A 23,054-nucleotide genomic window follows, 5' to 3' on the forward strand; every position below is an offset into this window, starting at 1 on the left:
AAAACACTGGCTTATCTTTCTAGAACATCTGGTGCGTATATTCTTACCAATTTCTCTGGACACTCCTCCATCTTGTTCTAACACTGTCTGCAGAAGGCAGGGGGCCCAGCAGTTCATGAGATGGAACTCAGGAGCAGTGGAAATCAACTGCTTTGGACTTTTCAGCACTGTGGAGTTGCTCTAGAGCTAGAGTTTCTGAAATTTCATCTTGGGGTATTTCTCTAACATTGAGGACCTTGAAAGAATTGAATCTTCCTTTAGGGTCTCTGAGACAACCAGATGCCCCATTCTGAAAACAGTCCCTTGTTTGAGTATGAGTTCTCATGGATTTCAGACCCTCATTTTCATAGCAGGACCCCCCACAGCCTTGCTTCTAAGGCAGTGCTTGCTTGAAGCTAAATACTCTGGTCCTTCAGCAGACTGAAGGAATCCTTCCTGCCATTCTTTGAAGGTCCATCAAAATTCATCTGCTCTCATGAAAAAAGATTTCAGATTTGGTCATTCCAGATTTCCAAACCTGATGCTTCTGAAGTGTGTTTGTGTAATGAAAATTTATTTCTAGTGATGAGCAAACACAGTATTTGGTGAAACTTAGAGCACTAATGACAAGTGCCAGAAGGAGCCATACACAGCCTGCTTCAGCTAGAACTGCCCTTGAAGCAAGGTTGCTAATTAGATATCCACACATATGCAAGTTCAAAAGCCATATGTGGCTGTATTGCACATATAAGACATATCTGTGGCTTTGTTTCAAAACCTGAACGTATTACATTATGAAGGTAGTTTTCTTTTTTTTTTCCTTTTTCTTTTCTTTTTCATTCTAAGCATTTAGGAACTGTCACACTAATCAGCTTAGCATGCTAAATATTCTTGAGCATATACCCTAGATATATTTGACCAGCTTACACACACATATGTTTAGAATGTGAGCACTGAGTTCATGCTCATTTACTCCAGTGTAGACTAGAAAATGTGGCCTTTCTTGTACTCCCTCTATGTACAAGTTGTTTGTGGGCCACAATTTTTAAAGGCTGAAGGACCAAATCTTAATAAAGTAACTGTTTTACTCTTAAGTTGACCTTTGTGGACCAGTATTCTGTCTCACTAGCAGGGTGGTACAGTAGTGTCTCATCTATGCTAATCTCCAATGACTGTAAACTGTTAAGGTGATTAACTAGAAGAGACAGTTCTTTCACCACATGTACAGAATCTCTGTGAATTGGGTCATATCTGCATATTTCACATATCTATCATAGTAGAATTTGGAGAAGAAAAGTAGGGTGTATAATCATTTATATAATCTTTTCTTTCTTCTTTCTTTCTTTTCAGTAACAATTTACTTATTTACATTGAAATTCCATCTAAACTTAGAATAAGAACTGTTTAAGTTATTGACATTATAAAATTAAAACTCTACTGAAAGTTCCAGGCAATTCAAGTTCTATTACAGCTTGCACTTCAATACTGCAGTAACTAGCATCCCTTCAACTACACAAAAGGGAGAAATGAATCTGTATTTTGAATCAAGTAAAAATTTAACTAAAACAAAAGGGCACAGAAGATACAATGCTGAACTAATTATGTTTGCATTTTAAATCTGGATATGAAAGTAATTTTAACAGATTACAAACAAATCCAGTGCCTAATATCAAAATCTTAGAAATGGAGGAGACTAATCCAGAAGGAAAAATTCTCTAGACAATCTCCTGTAAATGCTGCTAGGACTGAGATGCAGTCTCAAAGGACAGCTAAGTATATAGCCATAGGAATATGTCACAGTTTTTCACACAGTTTTATATTAGCATAGAAATATGTTATAATTTCCCATTGCAATATTTTTTACTTGTCAGGTACTTTGAATATATATTCATATGTACACATATGCACATACACATACATATATGCATGCATATTATACTTTATGAAACATGGAGATCCAAACATGCATACCAGAACTGACTAACAGACTGTAGTTAAATCTAAACTTCATTGTGGCAGAAATTTTTTGAGAGAATACTTTTTCCCAGTAGTAGATAACATTGAATGTTTCCTACAGGAAGTAGTCACTATCATCTAAAATTAACACTTCTCTTTTTAGGCCTTCAAGGTAGAATTTAACATCTGCTTTCACTTCTCTAAAACAAACATATAGATCATAGACATAGTTTTCATTTCCAACACTCTTCCTTAATGACTGTAAATATAAATATAATTACAGTATCCATACATCCAACATCAAATATGATTTAATACTAGAGTAGCTGTAAAGCACTTTTTTATCTATCAAGGTCATATCTTGATGGGTGCACAAGCTCAGATAAATCAGGTGTTAAGCTGGCACGTCTCCAAGGAATCTGATAATTCTCTCATCTGCAATCCTCAGCATATCTTATTACTTACTGCCAAAGAAATGACTGATTAATTTTGTCATCTTTGCTCTGTGATTTTTGTTCAGCTGAAACTGGCTGCCCTCTTCTGCAATGCCTGATCAGACTTATTTAAGTTGATGCCTTTGATCGTAGACACTGAGGAGCTTGCTGACTTAGGCTTTGACTAAACATTCCTCCATTGCAATATTTATGCACAGAATCCTAAATGATAACGGACAGTCAATGTAGATAACAAACACTTGTAGGATGCTTCCACTCTTTTACTGATGCTCAAAACAGCTTTACTTGTGCTAGAGGTATCAGCCAAGATGAAAAGTTGAAACAAAAGCCCAACAAATTTTGCTTTGGTGAATACTTTATTTCTCACAAACAAACTACCTGAGATCAGGAAATAAAATCCATTGGAAAACTATGCAGTTTGATTTTTTTTTTAATGCTTTAAATTCTTTCTGTAGTGTGATGTCATGTTCAGTTTTGGAAGCTGGGGGCATTTTACCATCAAACCATTCCAAACAAAATTATCAAAATAAAGCCAGTAAAAAACCAACTACAATGAATGTTAAGCCCTTTAGGAAAAAAAAAAAAAAATCTGCCTCTAGCTCTTTATTAATCACATTCCAACACCAGAGGCTAGAAGTACATCAAACTGCACCAAATCCTTTTCACATGACAACCTCATAAATTATTCAACTCATTAGTAACATCAAGAGGCATAAAAATAACATCAGTGTTAAGGATGTTTTCTTACAGAGAAAGGTCAGCTAAAATTTTCAGTATTAAAACTGAAAGGTTTAAGCCTCTGAAAAGTAAATACATCTAGATAGAATCCATGAATACTTTAATGCATGATGGTTTAAAATTCCATGTTAATTTTAATACATATATGAAAAGCTAGAATTTTTTTTTAATTCTGAAAACTTCAGCCTGTTGTTAATTTTTATGTAACCACTAAGTTTGGTGTGCACCATCTGTGTAGACATCTGAGTTTTAATTTTCCTGTATGCTGAACGCACTAACAGGTGTTATATACATATAAAGTCCATGGTTTTGGTGATTATTTGCCTTTCAAAAGCAACACGGCAATTAGCAAAGTTTTGTACCTCACTCTCATAATATCTCTATCTTGATCTTTTGAAAGAATGTGGAGAAAATAACCCTTTGTCAAATATGAAACACCCTACACTAATGGGGGAAATGGCTTTCTTAACCCAGCTTAAGGACAGTTTATGACTTGAAGCCTTGCACATGATAGCCTTCACCTTTAAGTAAGGATTAAGTTACACTTGCTAGTATAACTGCACACAGAGATATTAATTCATATGTCTAACCTTGTTTGGATCCCAGCTATTTGCCTCAACAACCGCAAAGTTGGTGAAAAGTGTAGGTCACACAGAGTTAGCTTTATATCTATCATATTCGGAACTTTTGGCAACATTAGCCTTTGGTCAAACATCAGATGAAAGGTTCAGCTTGCTTTGTGAATGATTACTTCAATTTTTTACTCCTAAATGCTAAAGAACCACAGTATTTTCTTTTCACCATTACAGATTAAAAAAAAAAAAAAAAAGAACAGAAACCCATCACAATATTCTTTAAAAAACTCCTGTCTTTGATATGCTAGAGAGGTATCCCAGCTTAAACCTGAGAAATAAATTCACTTTAGATTTTTGGTGTATTCACGTTCAGTCTGCTGTACAGAAGTCACAAACATATGAACCTTTTACATGTTACAAAGGAATTTGCAAGCATGTTCCTCATTTCTCTTTTCTACTGCAGCTACATCTCCATGAAAATCAAACATCATCTAATTCTTCAGTTTCTAAGACTGAAGCTTCTATGTGTTCAGTTTACTATTCAAATCACAAGTTATCCTTAAAAATTATTATTGTTAACAAGTGCTTATGCATTTCATGATTTGCAGAAAAAATACTTTTGGCTGAAATTATGCATTCTAGGATAAAATTTCTGATATTTTTAAATTCCTTATTCACAAAATATCTCCAATGGAACTATTATGACACATTAGTTTAATGACCTATTTCATTCAGTCACTCCAGAGAGACAAGTTCAGTTGCTTTTACCAGTGTCTCAAAACTAGCATTTGGGAATGCTAAAGAAGTATAATGTGACTCCCTTGGGGATCAGGGAATTTAACAGCTCACAAGCTCAAGTCTTCTGGTTCACTAAAGTGTAAGAATTGAAAGAATTCTTTTTCTAAGAATATGTTGTTCTAGGAATTCTCAGCACTGTCCTTGAAAAAGAAGGGACATGATTCTCAGGCATTCATAGACATCAAGAAAGCATCATGAGCTATATTTTTAAGCTGAGTTGATACTGACCATATTCCACAGCAGCTTTTAGGAGAGCATCAGCATGAGTAGACCCAAAAGCATTGCGAACAAATCGCCTCCGTCGGCGCAAATCATCTTCCCAGTAATCCAAGCGCCAGAAGTCATGCAGTTGGCTGGAAAATAAAGAACACACACATCAGCACCTACCACAGCTTGAACTGTATTTACATACATTATAGTATAATTTCACTGCTGCTTTCCCATTTCAGGAATACATTCTTGTAAAAACATGTATCACGAAAACTTACAATATTCTAGCCTTTCTTTACATGCATTTATGTTTATAAACCCCAGCACTGCCTGTCTCAAAATGTTCTGCCTGCTGCTAAAAACATTAATCACACTGAACCCATTAACAAATGCAGCATCAAATTACAAGTATTAATGGCACAGCTTGCTTTCTTTTACAGTGTTTTTAACAAGGCTTGTAAATCATAGAATGGACCTCAGTGCAAATAGTTTGCAATTTAATGACTATGGTCCCTTAGCAGACTGAACTTAAAAGTATAAAATATTGCCCACTTGAATTTTGTGGAACTATGATTAAACTAATGTGTTGAAATATTCATTGAAATAATTCCCCACTGCCCCTAGCAACCTGAGAAAATTGCAATTTTATTCATTATTAATAACACTGAATTAGAGCAGAAAAAAAGTTCCACCATGTGGTAATTGTCTTGGTAAATTATTATTCCAGCACTAACAGAGTACTAGGATGATTTTATAGCTCCCAGCTAATAAAAGCCATTAACAACCATGGCCATCTTTGTGTTACATTGCCTTTTTACATTCAAAAGAATATTAAACTCCTGTAGAATGATATAAGCCATTGTTAATCTATACTAAAGCCAAAAAGTACATATATATAATCATCTGGTATTCAACTTTGGTTCTAAAGAACTGACCAGCTCCACTTTCAGACAACTTCTTGACCTAATTGGCACAAACCTCCCGCATCTTTTTTATAAGATATTTGAGCAAAGCTGCATTCTAATCCAATATTTTAAAAGCTTTTTGGATCACTAGGAAGAACCCAAAATGTTTGTGGATGCATCCTTGTCACCAAAATCATGATTGGACACACTATGCACTTAAAATTATCCTGCAGGCCATGACCTTGCCGACCCCAGCTAGGGAACCACTGCTTTAAACCAGTAATTTTCAACCTATCTGTAATACCCTGGAGGTGCATGAACAAAAGGCAAATAAAAAAAAGAAAAAAAAAAAAAAGAGAAAAGTTTACAGTACTCGTGAGTATGGACTACATTTTTGCTAGATTTTTCTAGTTATTACTTCCGCCACTGATTTCTATATTGCCTTAATTTTGAGAAGTTATATGCTGGTAGCCATTTCCAGAAGAAAAGTAGAAATATGCTAACATAGAACAGACCTTTTCATTCTTTACAGTCCGCTTAAGCACTTTTTTGATGCTTTCATTAGTTATTGTCCAACTTTACTAACTGCTGTCATGAGACCTGGATCAGTTCCAGGGCAGAGCATCAAGGGGAGTGGATCTAGCGCCCTACCTTCTAGCCACTAACAAATTTTCAGAAACAGCACACTATAAATTTTAGTCAATGATGGTGTTTTTTGTATTCTGCATTTTCATTATATGCTCCTTAAGTCTGCATGAAGGTCCTACTTTTATTGCTGCCTTGCAGAACAGGCATTTTACTTATTTACAAGCAGTGAGGAGGAAACTTCAGTGGTTTTTTGAAAGGTGAGGAACCTTCCCTTCTTAATTCCATTGAAAAGTAAGTCATGATAAGACAGAAGTAAAAATATTAATGAAATCCTTTTAAAAATAACAGTTCTCTGAAACTACATGTATTGACAATAAAAAAAAAGACCCTTACATTGATAAGAATGATTTAACTATATAAGAATGAAAAACTTTATGAAATTAAGAAATATACAGAGACTAAAAACTACGTTTTTCTTTTGTTCTGTGTTTAATCTGGTAATTCATTACTTTGATTAATCAGTCTGAAGAATACTGTATATTCTCAGTTTAAAGTAAACCAGATTTTAAAGCCACTATTTTAATGAAGTGCTAAGTGTGGAAGTGATGAAATTGTCACAGGATTAAGTCTATTTTGCAGATCTGAAAAAACATTATAAGTTCACCAGGGACTGAAGCTTGAAATATGTAATAATGGTAAAAAATTAAAGTTTTGAGAAAAAAGAACAGAAATGTCATTTCTAATCACAAATTATATGACTTTTAAAAACAGAACTGAAGTTTCTTCCTACAGTTTTCTACAGAAGTCTATCCCACAATGTTACTACACACTTCCAGGTACTGGAAGATGGTATCTCAACCCTAAAGAAAAGGTTTCTGAATCTTAACTAGTTGATCTAAGATTTATTTTTGACTCTTTGAGCAACATCATTAACAAAAAGACAAGATACTTTTCCTACCCTGTTGTTTGAAAGAAAGCAGACTTCAAAAGATAATGGCTATACTTACAGAAAGTTTTGAATGATTGAGTTTCATCATTTGAATAACAGGCAAAAAAACCCTGTGTGATTTTCCTAAAATGTTATATTATTACATCTCTAGATTAGATTAAAAATACTAGTAAGTAGAAGACTGTGGCACCAGTTCCAGCCTAGAACGAAGAATTTAACCTGCTTTAGAAGTCCAGCTCTATGGACCGAATTAGTGTTAAATTGTCTAGCCCATAGATTAAAGTACTTTAGAAATACTTATGTTCTAATCCTGCATATTTTACTCAGGCTTTAAGATTTTTCAGGAATTTAGGTAGCTGTTAGGTAGTTTTAAATGGTGGCTGTAAATTAAGCAGAACTGTATTTTCTAACACTGTACTAGGCACAAGTCAGTCCTAGAAGAGAGCATGTCTGCAAATTGCACATATCTCTTTCTCCTACAATGCCTTTTTCCCAGAAGTGACTTGACTAAATCAAGTAATTTTAGTAATTTATTTCTGTGACAAGTACAATATTTCAATAAGCTTTACTTTTCTTAATAATGTATATTATTAATAATCCTTATTTCCACAGCCAACTAGATTACACATAATTTCTTATTCCTCCATATTTTATACCAGTCAAGTGACATTTTGAATGAGGCTTGTTTGAATGAAGAAGTGCATATTAAGCACAATGTAAGGAATTTTTTTTAAGAACTAAAAGTTTATAGCATCATTTATGAGCTACTTCTAAAGACTTTTAAGAAAAGATAAATATATCTATATCCCTTCAACTGAACAGTTATTTAACATGCACCCTAAAACACACGACCCAAAGAAGTCTGCATGATGAGTCAAACTGTCAAAGATAATTTCCTTACAAACTACAGTATAATCCAATATAAGCCTTTCTCATCATAATGAGAACTGGCATGAAACTAGTAATACTACAAGGCTACTAACAATGAAAAAAATTATTTGGAATGGTGTGCATGTTGTAAATTAATCCCGAATTTCAGATGTGCAGTATTTCATATAGTTACTACAGAAAAATAAAGTACATGTTTTAATGGAACAAGACCTATTGTACTGTGCATTGGAGGATTAAAAATTTTGTTTCACTGCCACTGTCATCACTGGTGCCCACTTGACAGCTTGATGTGTATGTTCTCCTACTTTAAATAAATTTTTCTTGGCCAGCATGGGACGGAAAGACAAAGAGGTATTATGCTGACCCGGGTAGCCAAGGTGGACTTGGATAAGTTGGAGCAAAGAGCTTTGAAGTCTCTCAAGTGCAGGTTGCTCTAAAACTCAGATATGCCCAGAATTCTCCATAATATTCTTTACATACCACACACACCATCCATGTATATGGAGAAAAAGATTATTGAGATAGACTGAAGTGTTTCAGGTAGCTCAATTACCCCCTCGGAGGAGAAACTGTGCAGTGCTCTGCCACCAAAACAATTAAGAGGAACATCAAGTCAGCCTGCACAGCAAAGTTCTCCCTGCCTTTTCACATCTCCAAAGCTTGAACATTTAAACAGCAATCTTTTTGAAAAGATTTTCTGTTAACTCCTATGGCCATAGCTGCAATGAAGTGCATGGGAAGGGTTTTTTCTTGGACTTATGAATACTAGTTGTCCTAAACTGTAAATCTTTGCCCATCCTGTGGGCATTTAGCATCTGCGACAGCAGCTGCATGGCTGTGAAAGCCAGCTCCTGTTCATCTACAAGGTGCAGTTTGCTATATGTCACCTACAGCTACAGCAACTAGTGGCAAACATAAATAGTGGAGAGTAGCAGTACATGTCCATAAAAGATCTTCAGACTGCAGCCCAAAGAATGGGCTGCCAGATGGAAGAGATTAAGTTTGAATATATTAATGAAGAGGAACAAGCCTGCAGGCATGGGGGAAGGGGAAAAAGTTGTTTTGAAAAAGAGGTGGGTCACAGAACTGGAAGGATCTCAGAGAATCCTTAGCCTTTGTAATACTGGGAAAATACTAGAAAAGGCGAGGAATTGATGATCTATAATTTCAAGAATTAGTCCTGGTTGCTTTCATGTGACATATTTTGAAAAAGAAAAATTATTCTTTTCACAGTTTGGAATTATGACTGTGTTTTGAGTAATTAGGAAAAAAATATGTATATTTGGAAAGTATAAAGCATTCCCCTAATGTAATATAAAGAACAGAAAATGAATGACATTTAAAAAAAAAAAAGTAAGTAAAAGAAAACTTGAAATACAAAACCCACAAAAATACTTATCCAAAAAGCCAAAATATACATTTATTTGCCAGAAGATCCAAATAGCAGAAGTCTTCTGTAACAACAAAAGAGCAAATAAGGTTCAGAAGTGTTGTTGCAATAGATACAGTAACTGTAAATAATATTAAAAATCGGAAATATAAACACAGGGAATAAAAATGAGAATCTGACAAAACCCTAATGTCATGAAAATTGAACAAGATGGTAAAAAAGGGGAAGGGTTTCCATTTGGACTTTGAAATAAGGATGAAATAGAGCACAGAGAAACTCAAACCAACAGCAAACACTAGTACTGATCATCAGAATAGGAGCAGAGGAGTCACCTTTGAAAAGCAGAAAGAGAACTGCCAAGAGTTTCTCTCCCATGATCATGTTACTGATGGTCTTGCATTAATAATGAAGGACAAAGCTGAGACAACAGAGAATTTGCTACAAATAAAAGAGACTAAAAACTAACAGAAGATGACCAATAATTAAAGATCCACCAAATTTATGGAGAACTTTCTAAGAACTGTTTTAAAGGGTAACACCATTGTCAGAAAGGAGGGAGTAATTTATATGGCTTTTATTTTCTTCTTAAGGCACTGGGGAAAGGTGTATTCAATACACACTCTTAATAAAGATTTCCAGCTCCTGAAACTTCTGTGTCTTAATTTCAGTGATGAGGACACATCAAAAGCTGAAAACAGAAATCTCTCAATTTGAATTAATCTTCAGATAGATGAGAAAGGATGTGAAAGGGAGGCTGTGACAATAGAGATGTTAATTTTAGCTATGGTAGTACTTAAACCACAAACTTCTAAGGCAGTAAAATTCCAGGATTATGGAATTTGGTGTATTACATAGTGTCTGAAGGAACAAATTCATAATGAATACACAAACAAACAAGGACTAGCAATTTACTGATTGCCTAGGTTTTTTTATAAAGCTTAGTTCTTCAGAATGAGTTGTTCACTCTAGAATGGCTGCTATATTATTAAATAGTAGTTAACTTCTACCAAGAAGCAGTAGTTGTAAGGAAATAAGACTAACCATGCATAAAGCTATAAATAGGGGAAAAAATAGAGAGAAAAAAGCCATTTAACTCTCAAAAATAGCAATGGAAGTGGCAATAAGTCAAATGTCTACAAAGTAAAACTAAAGATAAGTAGAAATTTTTAAATTTTTGAATTGATTTAACATAAAATATAAAGTTATGACAGAGAAGTTTGGCAAATCTATCCAAATACTAATGGGCAATAGTAGGACACTACCTATGGTACAGCTAAATGAAACAACACAATTTCCTAAAGTTATATACTTGGTTGCTTTTAGTTAATTCAATGTCATTGAAAGAACAACTGAAACAACATAAAAAGCAGATACATAAATTGTCAGTGTTTGACTCCCCAGAATCACACAGGGCTTTTCAAGTAACAAAATATGAGTAACAACTGAATGCAATTGCACCAGATTCTAGAGATAATAAATTGTAAACTTAAAAACACTAAAATGAAATACAATTTAGGGTTAGAATTGAGACATAAAAGATTATATTTGAAAAAGAGGAAAAGTGATTGGAACAATACTCTGGTTTAACTCAGATTTCTGGTTTGGAACCTTAATTCTGTTTCAGAATTTGGTTTGCTGCCACTCCAAAGAAAGAGGAAACAAAACACCCAAAGCCCAGAAAGCCATTTTATAGTTTTAGATAAAGGAAAATTTGGGTAAAATTCCCTTTTGGAAAATATCTTGAAAGAACATAGAGTGGTTTAGGACATTTTTATTTTTAATGCATATTTTGTTATGTCATGCTATCTCAGTACAATGAGTACTTAGTAAGATTTCACAAGTACTGCCATGATGCCACAGTTTAACAAACTCCAAGATGGAATGAATTGGAGGTCATCTCTGTCTTTCTTAACTGACTGCAAAAAAGAGACAGACAGAATGTCTTAGACTAGAAGCATTAACTATAGGTGGCTAAAATTAAGTAAAATGTATTCCATGCTAAGTGTGCAGCTTTTCTTATTCAAAGTGTAGAAATATCTCTCAAGTTTCATTGACAAAAACTTGATCTAGGAAATGATCACTGAATTTCAAGAAAAAAAATTGTTTTATGTTTTGACTAGTATGTTTGTTATAATTTCATATCTGAAATAGGCACTGTGACATTAACATACAGTCCTGCTGCTAGGAAATACAATAGGAAAATAAAAACATTTGAAGACTTTTATTAAATTAGAAGAATGAAAAAGAAAAAAATCAGCTATTTTCATAGGAACTTCTATCATAATTTTTTTACCAGAAGATTTGATCAAGATAATGTTTTCTGATTTAAATGGGTTTTAAAATGAAATTTCCATTTAACTCTTCCACTGTTTTTACAAGCATATTACCTACTGTTAGCAAAATTATTTTGCTTGTTAAGCACATTATGTGTCAAACTAAAAGAGAAATAAAAGTGGGTACCCACTGAATACAAAAACAGGAGACTTCATGAAATAATAGAACCTTTTCTCAAAATTGTCTGGAAAGTATTGTGTGATTTTACATCTATAGTCCATAAGAAATCAGATAAACATCTCAGAAAATAACTTCTTTATCTTAATTTAACAAAGTAAAATGCTGACTTAATAAATTAAATCAAAAGAAAAAGTTTTAGGACAACTATTAATTTTGCTTTAAAGATGATGTTTTCCAAACAAGGTTAACTTTAATAGATACAGTTCTTATGATATTTAAGATAGTTCTTATTTCTTATGATATCCAAGATATTTACAGAAATATGTTTGGTGTTTTTATTCAATTGTAGTTTATCCTTTGAGCTTCAAACATTAAATATTCTTCCAGCAACAATTATGTAGACAGGATTCATCTGATAATACAGCCCACTACTTCTGTTCAGCTTTTAAGCCAAGAACATCAAAGTGTATTTGAGTAGGATACAAGGTGACTCAATTCTGCCTAGGGAAGGTGAACAATGGTTGCACAAAAACCAGATAAACTGGTGTTATGACCACTGAAAAGTAAGATAATTCTTTCTTGTAGTTATGCTTTGCCTCTTATTGTCTGACTCCTTTTTTGCGCAGAAATTAATTAAAAAAACCCCAAATCTCAACTCCCCCCCAGAACAACCCTTGCCTATCTGGGGTTTTTTAGTATTATTTCTTGGTTCAGTTGTAGCAGTGAAAGGGAAGACTGAGAGAACAATTTGTTCAAATCTCACAGAGACACCCTCCTCCTTTGCCTTCTACATGAGTACTAACTATACTACTTATATAGATGATAGGATATTTTGCTCTGAGTCTAATGAATACAGCTAAATTATTTTGGTTGGTTTTTTGTACTTTTTCTGAAGAGAAATTGAGAAAAACCCTAAAACACAACAATCTCTTTTCCCATTGAATTCTAAGTGACAATAATACCACGGCACTAGGAAACTCCAGTAAACAAAGCTGGAGGGTGTTTTTAATGTCACCCCCATACAGCCTACATCAGCACAATGCAGAAGTCCTGACATTTTGCAAAGGTACTAATGAAGCAGTGAATTTTTACAAGAAAAACATGTTACTCTCTATTTCAAGATTTCATATGTCATATTAAACATATATCTAGGGATGGCAGGGTCCAAGCTTATAAAAAAAAATTCTGAGCCTTTACAACTTTTCTGTAATTCTAGAAGAGTTAAACAGTAGCTAAATTTCTTTTCAGTTAGGATTAGTGTGCTTGAACAAATGAAAAACAATCCCCAGATTTCCAAGTGGGCATCCAAAGTAAAAGAGCTTGCTGAAGCTCTTGGAAACTTCAGTGCCTCATTGGCTTACTTAAAGGTCAAACACTAAAGGCTCAGACTTGTAAGTAGGGATAACATATGTGACTGCTGATGAGGATGCTGTCCCAGCTGTCCGCTCCATTCCAGATGCACAGATTAAGGTGTCTGAATCTCTTTTGAAGGAACTACTGAAGAACCTACTGAGCATACAAATTACAGTCCAGTTTCAAGACAAACCAGCAATGACTTGTCAAAAAATCTAGAGCTGCACTTTTGACAGAAACAGCATGGTTGAGATAGACAGCTAGGACTTGTTATCTCATTAGTTACTCCTGTTCGTAAGTCACAGCTCAAAGGTTATAGAATCCAGGAACAGAAATTTAGTCTCTCAAAGTCTTTAATCAAAAAAAAGAGAAAATATTTTATCTAAATATTTTAAAAGCATTCTGATACTGAGACACAGCTTTGTTTTTTCATATGTATACTATTTCTTAAAAACCCATAATGAATTACTGTTCCAAACCTTTATAAATTATTCAAGCTGCAACTGCTTAAAGACAGTTAACTTATTAACCTGGCATTGAGATGAAATAATTAGCTTCCTTGAGGCCTAACAACAAACAGCAACAGTAATCAAAATCTAATAAATAAATAATAAAGTTTTACCTAGGCAACTGTTTTAATTTCCATCATGTGGAGCTGTTTATTAAAATGCAAGTCTAATAATACACTATTTTAAAATAATGATTCTTTTTGCAAAATGCCATTTTAAGCTTGATAATTGGAAGTATTTGAATTCAAAATTTATAGAAGCCTGAAGTTTTACGTCTCCTGCAGGTTTTTTGGTGCAGATTTATTTTTATTCTGTCACCCAGAAGTACAGCATAAGTTAGCAGAAAGCACATATCTCGCTTTAACCTAATGTTCTTAAGAACTGAAACAAAGACACAATGGCCCAATTAGTGGATATGCCTTGTCTGGTGTATAAACAGTTATTCCTATCCCCAAATATAGCTTGTATTGATGAAATAAACATTGCCAGGGGGCATGGATATGAATGCTATAGAATTTTTAATAGAGACCATGTTTACAATACTATCAATCAAATACTGAAGTAATCTTAACTTTGATCTTTTTTGTTCATGGGAATTTTTGTGAGAGCTAAAAAGTCAGCTAGGCAAGTAAATCAAAACTTTTCTATTTATACTTTATTTTTGACAGTCAAGAGGTTCTTCAGAAGTTTAGAAAAAGTCTTCTATAAAACATCCCAAAATATATCAGCATGACCTAATGATTTATTTTGGGCTCTGAAAAATATTATACGAGAAGGAGCAGACACAACATTGGGGGAAAAAAAGGGGAAGAAAAAAAAAAAAAAGACTCCAAATTATAACTTCCTTGTTTTCTGTCTTGAAAAAAAATTGCTATTTTTGTGGGTTCTGAAAAACAAGCAGGATATACTCTAAAGAATTTTTGCATAGAAACTCTTTGGCAATCCATTACTCAGTATACTTTTTAATGTTTCCCTTCCTCTTAACTACTTATTTGTTACACAATTCTGTGTGACAATCATGAAATACAGATGCTTTTTCCCTTGTCTGCAGCACAAATCTGTGACGTGACCATGTGTATCTTCTGCATTTTTCATGCACATTCACAGTTCAGTTGCTATTGTATAGTAAGTATGACTCCCTATAGGGATATGCTTTACAAATATATTACAGAATGTATATTTGGCTATATTTAGGTGTATGTTCTTAAATGAATACTACAGTTAAAGAAAAATCAGCAGTAGCAGTTTAATAAACATAAAACCCTCCCTCATTTTTCTGTGTAGAATCACCATGAGGAATTACAATTCTCAACCTTGCTAATTAAGCAGTTTTTATCATTTACGTGTTCATTGGAGGTTGTTGGTTTGGGGTTTTTTTGAGACTTTGTTACTGTAGTTTGTATGGAAGATGAAAAATGAGAAAGGAGTTCAGACCCATCTATTATTACACCAGAAAGGAAAGCTTGCTGACTGATTCAGTACTGAATTAGACAATTGATGGGGGGAGGAACCATATACCTGGGAACAGAAGGATGTGCTGTTCTCCCTTCAGAGCATGGGTAGCCAAATTTCCTGATCCAAGAGAGCAAAAATTGAAAACTTCACGCAACTGTGCAATGTAAATGATCAGTTGAGAAAAGGCAAAATTCTCAGAGTAGTTCAAAAGTGGGACAAAATGGAGCTGGACTCAGTCTGTACCTGGGTTTGAAGGTAATTTGGTGATGGCGTTTTTTGGTTTACTTTCTCTGAGCTGTGACTTTGGATAATTTAGAATATTTTGAGCCAAAGATCCAGTGACAAATGTCCTTGGAAAGAGTTGATCTTGAAGTGCTGAAAAGTCACATATAGCTTAAGAACCATGGCAAGAGGTCATTTCACCCTCAGAGATTCTCCAAATTCTAATTACTAACTTGGGCAAAAATACAGTTTGCTCTCTTCGTTCTTCACCAGTTTCATTCTTTTGTAACCTCTAGATTCATTTAGCTGCTCCAGATCTCCCCTGTGTAGCTCAACAGACATAATGCTTGAAGATGCTGTGAAGCTGAGGATCACCTTATCTTTGAAAACTGCTTTTTCTACAGGGACCGAATTGCCTGTGACCTCATAGAACTTGTTTTCCTTTCCTGCAATCTAGGAGACACAGTTCAATTACTGGGAAGTTAATACCAGCAATTAACAGTTGTAATTTACTGGAAGATTAAAGTTGTCAAATTATGCCAAATGATAGCTGAGTTTCTTTTATCTAACTTAAGATGTCAGCATTACTGACATTTAACTAATCAACCCAGGCCCATTCTGCAGGCAATGGAGAGAACTAGTTTCACCTTGGGAAAAGTTGGGTGATAGGATAGGAATCCTAGTGCTCTTGTATCAAGTAACCAAGGTCTCAACACTACAAAAAATAAAAACCTGGGTTTCTCATGAAAAAGTCTACCATCTAAGACTTGTGTGAATAGTCGAGGGAAGGATCATGTCAGAGAACTCACATGATTAAGTGAAATCCAAGAGGCAGGATTCAGAAAATGTAGAATTATAGGCTATATGGGTCCTGTTAAATGAGAGAAATGGAGAATGTGGTCGACTGACTTGTCTTATATTACTACAAGTAAAAGTAACAGGGAGGTATCTTTTCATCACCTGATTGACCTGACAAAGGGAATCCTGAAACGTAAAATAGGCAACAGCTACAGAAATAATCTTCTCTGTGTAATTAATAAAAAAAATTCAAAATTCCATTTTTAAAGATTGGGCTTATGATTTTATTGCTATAAAACAGAAATGGAGAATCAGAGGGTCAGCATTCAAAATCCCCAGATTCAGACTGCAAATTCCTTATTTGAACTGATATCAAATAATGAACATAAATAATAGAAATAGAAACAAAAGCTAAGAAATTCAAGCAATCAAAAAAAAAAGCTGACACTCTCAAAAATCAGACAATATTACTGAAGCAATTGAGAAAGTCTAACAGTTAAAACACTTAAAACCAGAACACTCTTTATTATGTATAACTCAAAATAAAATATCAAGACTATTATTTTGGAGAGTCTGAATCTGTGGTGTAATATATAAATATTTTTATGGAAGAAATATAATTTTTTAGGCCCAATTATAGAAAGAAGTATGAGTCTGTTAAGTATATGCCTATATGAAATCCCATTAAAGTCAACAACAGATTTAAATTGAGATATGTTTCGGGACCTATTCTAGGGGCTTAATTCCACCAAAATCTTAAAAAGTGTTTTATGCTGATGGTAGACTATCAATGCATTTTTCTATACCACAGATTGAAAAATGACTGGGAAAAGATATATAGAAATTGCTGTTTATTACATTAAAATAGGACTTTAGTTGAGGTTATTTTGTTAACTTTTTTCCTTCTCTTTTTTTAAGAAGCAAACCACCACACACAAAAGACAAACAATGAAAAGCTTCCAAGATGCCTAGTAAGAAATTGATTGAATTGACACCAGTGTGAAGAACTGCTAAATCACTCTGAAAGATTATTAATCTTTTTTTCAGAAATAAATGTAGAGTTTATTCTCATCTCCTGCCTTAAAGGACTTTAAATTAAATTAGTAAGTCTTGTACAGCTCTAGAACAGCTTTTGCCTCGTATATCAGACTTTATTTAAGAAACCAAAGCAACATGTGACTAGGTCAGTCAATACACACACCAGGGCTGTGCTCTGTATTGCTCAACAGCTATGCTATTTTTTTTTTTCTAATGTATAAGTGAACTAGCAAAAGGCTCCTTGTCTTATCAGCAGAAGACAAAATAGTTCAGTTCTTTCCTCTATATTGTTTTGCTGATGGATATTTATAGAACATGACCTTCCATGTGTCTTTCTCTTTTCAAACCATCTAAATTAAGTTGCTTTAGTCATCCTCATATTATCATTGACTTGAAGCATCCCTGTCTTTCTGTAGATGATCTGCAGTTAGTGATGTGGTCCAAATTGCACATACAAATTAAAGTACAAAATATATCATATCTACTATTATTCTAACAGCAATATCCTCCCATGGAGCAGTAAAGCTGAATTGTGGACCAAGAAACCAGTTTCTAGTTCAACATTTAATCTGTCTAAAGTTTCTTGTGTGGGTTGGGGGGGGGGGGGGAGGCACCCACAAAAACGTGTTCCTGTTCACAGTAAATAAGGATTCTGCTTCAATTTATCTTATCCCTTGAAAAATATATGTAATACTTCCTTTATTGAGCTCCAGGGAGACCTTTGGAATGTGACACTGTATCATGATATCTATGTAAAACGCTGTGAATATACTCCAGCTTTACCCTCCACCACACTTACAACTGTGTTATGAACTAACTCCTGATTGGAACCCAAAAAAGCAGTATAGCTCAACAGATTGATAATGAAAAAAAACACCATTACCAGCAGCTCCAGTGTGTCTCTGACTGTAGTGATTTAGTAAGCAGCAAGAAGGCAGTATGATTCAGAACTTTTTTGCTGTCAGTAATCACATCACTTTACAAAATTTATTTACTTGATAGAGTCTTGGTGCTTTCTGACCAGCCTTTGACCAGCAGCAGGAGTGTTGGTTGTTGCTCAACAAAACCCTCTTTGCTGATAACATAAATATCTGCACAGGCCTCAGCATGGCTGATGTAGAAGAAAAGAAACAAACTAAAAATCTCACATTCAAGGAAGCATGAAGTCCAGAACTGACTCTCAGTAATACACCCTTCTTAGACACTGATTTGCTCGAGTTTTATCGGTCACCAGTTAATAGTCGCAAATGCATAGACTCAGTCATTTCTTCCCTTAGGGTCTACTCTGCCATCATGCAAATGGCTGATGGCATGGAACCATTCAGAGTCTGCCTTCAGAGCAGATGCACAAGAAACACTGAAAACCCAGGGTACAAGGAAAGAAAAGAGAACATTATGGAGGATTCTTGGTTGAGCTGCTAATAGCTCTTTTATTTATAACACTTAGTGTTTTCACTACAAATGTTTATAGAAACTGTTTACTGAACATCTCCTGCCAGCAACATGCCCTAGAAATTAAGCAGGAAGAAAGCAATCAGGTCAAATCATTGCTCCTTCTGATATTAAATACTTTTCTGGTGTGAGATAAAAAAAAATTGAAAAAAATAAAATCTGTGTTCTACTTTTGCTCCATAGTAGAATATTGACAGCATACCAAAAAAAAGAAAAAAAAATTAGTGTAATACAGTGTTAGCACTTCTAGAGCATCAGCAGACTTGGCATTAGAACTATATGGAAATTTGTAGAAAGATGAAGAGGAATCTCTCCTTGCTTTCAGAGGTCTTACTTGCTACATTAATTTTTTGCTCAAGAGTGCTCAAGGTGTATGCATGAGGGGAGAATCATGTTCGCTCTCCCTAATTTTCAACTACTATTTGCAAGCAAAGTGCTTTTTAATTTGCACACTGTGTATCAAAAATAAAGGAACCACCATTCATCACTGTGAAATACATGCAAACCCTAAATGCCAACCAACATCCAAAGGCACGAGAATGCCATTCACTACACAACATCATGCCTGCAATCGTCGGCGATACTCTCAAAGCCTGTGACAACAAATCTAAATTATTTTTTTCAGACTTCGCCAATGAAGTGTTTCAAACACACAGAGAAATAGTATTTGTGCCTAGACCATTACAGCTGATTCTATTTGAGAGTAAGTACAATCATACAAGAAAAGCTTGGTGGATGCAGCATGCTTCCCCCATGAATCACCAAAGTTTTGTGGAATAAAACACTGTCAGCCTTTTCTGACAATGCTAGCTCATTTTAAACTAGTAAAACATTAATTGGAATGGGGAATGAAAGGGCTACAACCATAGAATTACAATCTGGCTCAGACACAGGCTCATGTCTTCCAACATTGTTCCAATTTTTTTTTTTTTCTACTTTTGAAAATATTGAATCAGTGTGGAAGGTTTAGTCATTCCTGGTTGGCTTCCTTTTGGCAATAATGCCACAACCTGGCTGGCACATTATAGATGCAGGAAGGAGGGTGGGTGGGAATGAGACAGAAACAAGTACATGTGTGTATCATTCTCTTCTCTCTGACTATTACACAAAGTAAAATAGCTCCAGCTGGAAGGATTAACAGAGATCCACTCCAGAATAAGTTACAGCCTGCTAGGGGAGCCTCCAGGAAGGTGAAAAAAGCCATTTTGGAGCCCTGCAGCTAAAGAACAGAGACATAACTGAGAAGGCTATGATAGTGATCTTTAATATTATAAATGGCACCAGGATGGTGAGTTGACACCAAGGACTCACTATTTCTCAGAATAAAAGACCTAGAGAGAACATAGAGTTATCAAACAACAAGTTCAAAACAAATGATGGTGTGTTTTGTGTGAATTTCTCACACAACTTACTGAAGGGTATGGGGTATAGGGTACTCAATGCTATGTGATATTGTGGTCAGCAGAAGTTTAAATGAGTTCTTAAAAGGATAAGACATTTCCTTTCACAGATGGGAAAAAACCCACCAGAAGTTATTAAACTCAAGGATATCACCTCTGGCTCAGGAAGTCCCTGAGCTACAATTTGCTGAAAGCTGGGAGGATATGCTGGGGGAGTATCATGGTAAAGTCACCTGGGGAAATACTACACTCCTCCCCAGGCCTCCTCTGCCGGCAGCTGACAAATATTGGAGTAGCAGACTTGTAATCCTATTCTTGCAATTTGCTGTTATATGGTTTTTACTGTTATTTGGGGCTGATTGCCCACTGCCACTACACAGCCCCATGTCAACTAGTTTGAGTCAATTGACTTTCTTACCCAGGTTAACAGCAGTACTAAGTAACTCGTGGCATTGCTCAGTTAACAAGCGTAGGACAGAACATTTTCAGCAGGAGGATTTAGGCTCTGCAATTATTCTTTAGTAGAAGGTTTCATACAAAGGATAAAAAATACTTACACATACTATAAAATTCATAGGTCTTGAAATTTAAGCTAGCTTCTAATATAAAATTCCCTAAGCTTATGAGCTTTTAATTTTTTCCAATGTCATCTAGTTCTTACATTCACAACCAGGTTACAAGTAGTACTCTGTAACATTCGAATAAGTTGACTGTTTTATAATCTTAACATTTATTCTTTCTGAATAAGTTCAGTAAACACACCTGTATGCTGTTAAGTAGGGGAAATTGATATACACATGAAAGAAATTCACCAGGTTTCATCAATATTATGGTATTTTCCTAGTATAAAAGAAATCAAACTACCTGCATTTAAATGATATAATAGAGAATACGCAATTTCTTTTACATATTTTTTGATTGAAAATATCCCTTTTTGTTGCCATTCTTTAAATGGAGATATGAATAAAACTATAAAGCAGCTGTGTCCGACAGTACACTTTCTATGATATGTAGAGTGTAAGAACATTTTGGAAGGAATGGCTTTAACAACTAAACTCCATGGGATTAGACTGCAATGAAAATATTACAAGTAAAATACCTTCAGAATTTGAAAAATGACTCCTTTAGTATGTAACTGAAAATTGTGAAACAAAAAGAAATGTGAAGTTAAACAAAAGGAAAAAATTAGTATGCTTAAGGCAGCAGTTGATCAATTTAAAAACCACCACTTTATCTGTTCTCTTTTCCTTTGCACAATCCAATAAACTGCCATTATATTCCTTTTAAATGGTTCCATTACAAGGATTCTATAACAACAGACTAATCTCTTGATAATTATAATAAATGCCTGTAATCAAAGCAGGAACCACTTAAAATAAGGAGAAAGGCTGTTTTCCATCAAACTCATTGTAGTTCTGTGACCTTTGAAGCATTAAGCTACATCATACGCTGCCACCTCTAACTGCAGCATAGTTTTCCTACCAATCTTGCTCAAATAAAAATAAAAAGGACACAAGATCAATGGAAATGTGGATTGACACATGGTAAGAGTTCTTACTTTCCAGCTCTGAGCCTTGTAGAACATAAAAACCTCAATTCGCAAGATTCCAAAGGCTCAAAGCTGGCAGGATTCAGCCAGCAGCTCTTTCACGGGCTTCCCTTCAGGAGGGAAAGGGGGAAGGATCAAACTTGTATTTTTAGAAGATTTTGCTGTGGCAATGTGAGCTGTATGACACTACTAATGCTTAAGAAAGTATTACTTTTCAGAAAGAAAGGACATTTTATCACAAAACTCGATATTGTATTCACATGAACAAACAATGTTTTCCAGAGATCATTTAAGAAACTGGAGGCTGATAAAATTACGGGAAATGACTATATATGATCAGAATGGCTTTCATCTGCATTTTGTTAGACCCAGCATTGATTTCACTTTTCAGCTGTGAACAGCAAGAGGCCAGCTGTGGCCAAGGGAGAGAGCAAGCAACGAACCAGGGTCACAATAGAGGCTGAGTTGTCAGAAAATTTAACACTTCTAACGACTAAATCTCACCAAAAAAATCTTCGAGTTACAACCACTTGAAAATTATATCCAGAGGGTCCCACAAACTGTCAGAGAATAGAAGATTTAATTTATGACAAAGTAAAACCTTTGAACTCTAGTTATGTGAATAAACAGCATTATAAGGGGAAAACAAACAAAGCAAGGAAAATATAAGAGACATTGCCTTCAAGGCAGAAACAACTACATTTTACTTCCTATTCCCAGATGTGTTAAGGGGAAATTTATGACAGCATACTGAAAAGCAAGATTCCCATTGTGAAATCCTTCACATTTATTTAACTAAGCACAATCATTGAAAATGACCTTTATCCAAACCCTTCACAGCTGTCTTAAAATGATCTAAAACTATTGCCAGATTTTCTTTAACTAACATTACTTAACAAAAAGTCATTACCCCAGGGCCATATTACACTACTGGCAAGTAAACACAAATCCATTTTAAACAACATGATACGAAGTTTTAATGAAATATTGATAACAAATTGAAAACTCCCCATTAAAAAGGTGCCAAACAATACAAATCATCTTAGTTTTCTGTTCTAGCAATAAATATTATTTCCCTATTTCTGATAACGTATTCATCACCTATTAGACATACATCTAAAGAGAAATATGGCTACTGCTTTAAAAAAGTCTTACATTTAAAGCTGTTATTAAACGAGGTGTCAAAATTATTTTTAAATGAAACTGTTCTAGCAGCATATAGTGGAAAAATATCATCATCTGTTCTCCAAAGACAGCACGTCCAGAGTGTACATTACTCTATAAAATTAAAGGGCTACTGACAATAAATTCATATGGCAGTTTTCATTGCAGTACACTAATAATTTAACAGTGCATTAATAACATTTGGTTCCAAGACTTAAAAAGCACT

At 34.6% G+C, this 23,054-nt stretch overlaps 1 protein-coding gene across 8 annotated transcripts in view; it reads right to left on the reverse strand.

Moving 5' to 3' along the window:
- Window positions 1-23,054, reverse strand: part of NBEA (neurobeachin) — a 467,531-nt gene that overhangs the window by 179,619 nt on the left and 264,858 nt on the right. For all 8 annotated transcript variants that reach the window (XM_069012126.1, XM_069012137.1, XM_069012124.1 and 5 more), the window contains one exon: window positions 4,730-4,854. In XM_069012126.1, coding sequence (XP_068868227.1) covers window positions 4,730-4,854 — 125 coding nt within the window. The remainder of the gene's footprint in view (window positions 1-4,729; window positions 4,855-23,054) is intronic.

Source organism: Aphelocoma coerulescens, chromosome 1, assembly GCF_041296385.1.
Source record: "Aphelocoma coerulescens isolate FSJ_1873_10779 chromosome 1, UR_Acoe_1.0, whole genome shotgun sequence".
In the NCBI taxonomy this organism is placed as follows: domain Eukaryota; kingdom Metazoa; phylum Chordata; class Aves; order Passeriformes; family Corvidae; genus Aphelocoma; species Aphelocoma coerulescens.